The following is a 2,240-nucleotide window of genomic DNA, read 5'->3' on the forward strand; positions in this document are numbered from 1 at the left end:
CGATATCGCGGCCTCGGCATGGGCCTAGCCCTCACTGGCTCATCTGTGGGCGCCGTGATCTTTCCCTTGATGCTGCGTTCCGTGCTTCCAAGCTGGGGCTGGCAATGGTCCATGCGAGGCCTCGGGTTCGTCATCACAGGCATGATGGTGCCCGGCGTTGGATGCCTATACCCCTTCCCTAGTCTTATGGGTTCCATAGATGCCGGTGTGCTGGCCGCCAACACGGGTTCTACCGCCACTCCTGCACAGCCCAAACGGAACGCTGCCCTCAACTTCACGGCCTTCAACTCTCCTCCGTTCTCCTTCGTCACAGGAGCCTTCTTCATGCTCGAATTCGTCATCTTCGGCGTCACTGGTATCCTTCCCACGCTCGTGACTTGGGCCGGATTCCCTGCTGAAACGGGTTACAATCTCATCGCCATTATGAACGGCTTCTCGTTCGTGGGTCGTCTTCTCCCTGGCGCAGTCGGTGACCGCCTTGGCCACCTCAACGTACTCCTCGTTATGATCGTCTTCACCTTTGTCACTACAGGCGTGACGCTTCTACCATTTGGGGCCCGCCATATCGAAGCCCTATACGCCTTTTCCGCCTGCTGGGGCCTCGGCTCAGGATCCTTCCTATCACTTGTGCCAGGTATGCCTTTGTCTCCCTGAAGCTTTATTCACATAGCTCGTTTCGAATAACCGCTGACAATCGCAGTGTGCATGGGCAAGACGTGTGAGCCTAAAGACTATGGGCGCTTCTACGGCACGATGAACTTTGTCGTGAGCTTCGCCGTGCTGATCACCGTGCCTATCGGAGGCCAGCTTCTCGAGTCGATGGGCTCCACGCCGCTGGCCGGGTTGTACATGGCCATCGTCACCCTTGGCGGTGCTGGTCTTTTTGCCGCTCGAGCTCTTCTCGTTGGTTCCTGGTTTGATATACGGGCGAAGATTTGAAGCGTACAGTTTAGACGTGCGTGACACAGCCCGTCCTGGTTGTGAGCATGGCATGATAGTAATGGTATCAAAGCAGAATAATGAATGGCTGATGGTAATATATTCTTGTAACAAGCACTTGGGCTGGCGGGTCCGGGTCGCGCGTCACGACTTGAAGCAGAGCTCACGCTGAAATCTGGTGGGGTGCATCTTGAATACCATCCATATAGAGCTCGTAATGTATCGTATTGCAGATCAATGTCGCAGTATATCTGAATTGATTAGCAGGACAGTAGACGGATTGCCGTAGGCAAGAAGACGTCAGCTTGGTCACCTGAAAGTGATGTGTGGTCAAGAGTTTCCATCACTTGGTATTTATTCAGAGTATCCATCAAGCGCGACGCGAGATGCTTGATCCAAACGTAGAATATCTTTGTTTTCCATATTGGCATTCTCATGGCTCAACGATTTCCCAATTCCTCAGTTGAGAAGCTGCCTGATAGGTATTTACTGACGCCATGTTCCGTAGTAGCCCTGTGCACAGGCAAAGACGCGATTCTATCCCATATATTTTCTGTCTGCCCCTGTCGAGCACCAGAACGCGGAAAGAAAGAGAAGAAAGGCTGGAAGAAAAACAAGTCAGCATTTACAATAGAAATAATTTCAATCATGATCCCATAAAGTCTCTGAGCTAGGATCTGAGCGGATTTCAGAACTCTCGTCGGAGTTTGAGCGCTCATGAGGCCTCCTAGCTGGGTTCATGCGGGATCCAATAGCCTGGTTGAGATACTGATCCATATCGCCGCAGGCAAATTTGCGTTCCCAACGAAGTGTGAATTCGCGACACTCCCGTCTGTGTCTCTGATTCATCCGGGCCAACGATTCCCAGTACTCATCTATAGTTCCGCGAAAGTCTCGACCCCGTTCTAGGGCGTGGCGCTCGACAGCTTGCCTCGCGTACATCTCTCTGCGCTTCCGTTCGATGTAACGGGTCTTTTCTTCATCACGGAGCCTCTGCTCCCACAAGTTGCGCTCGATGATGCGAGCGGCCTCCCTTTCCCGGGCAACGTCGCCCACGAGATGATCGATGCATAGACCCGGGGCGGTAACGTGATCAGCCCTCATCTGTGGGCAACCTTGAACAACGCAGTTGTGATCGCGGCAGAACGCGCGAGGCTGTTGCGAAAGCGCCAGGCAATTTCCTAGCCTGCACTTGTGGTCGCTGCAAAAGTTGCCCCTCGGCAGCTTGGTGTTGGCACAGCCTGGTGCCTGGCAGCCGTGGAGATCACAGTAACCGCCTCGGGTGCCTCCGCGGCGGAAGC

The 2,240-nt window shown here is 53.9% G+C and overlaps 2 protein-coding genes across 2 annotated transcripts; one reads left to right on the forward strand and one right to left on the reverse strand.

The window, feature by feature from the left end:
• Nucleotides 1-18: 18 nt before the first annotated feature.
• On the forward strand, nucleotides 19-1,011 carry VDBG_02542 (conserved hypothetical protein; the record flags this gene model as incomplete). The annotated part of the gene is made up of 2 exons (XM_003006357.1): nucleotides 19-634; nucleotides 701-1,011. The coding sequence occupies 2 exons, from the start codon at nucleotides 19-21 to the stop codon at nucleotides 937-939; spliced, it is 855 nt and encodes a 284-aa protein (XP_003006403.1).
• A 570-nt stretch (nucleotides 1,012-1,581) lies between these two features.
• VDBG_02543 (predicted protein) lies at nucleotides 1,582-2,043 on the reverse strand (the record flags this gene model as incomplete). Its single annotated transcript, XM_003006358.1, has 1 exon — nucleotides 1,582-2,043. The coding sequence occupies one exon, from the start codon at nucleotides 2,041-2,043 to the stop codon at nucleotides 1,582-1,584; it is 462 nt and encodes a 153-aa protein (XP_003006404.1).
• Between the last annotated feature and the right edge of the window lie 197 nt (nucleotides 2,044-2,240).

The sequence above is a fragment of the Verticillium alfalfae genome, genomic scaffold, assembly GCF_000150825.1.
Source record: "Verticillium alfalfae VaMs.102 supercont1.3 genomic scaffold, whole genome shotgun sequence".
Taxonomy (NCBI): domain Eukaryota; kingdom Fungi; phylum Ascomycota; class Sordariomycetes; order Glomerellales; family Plectosphaerellaceae; genus Verticillium; species Verticillium alfalfae.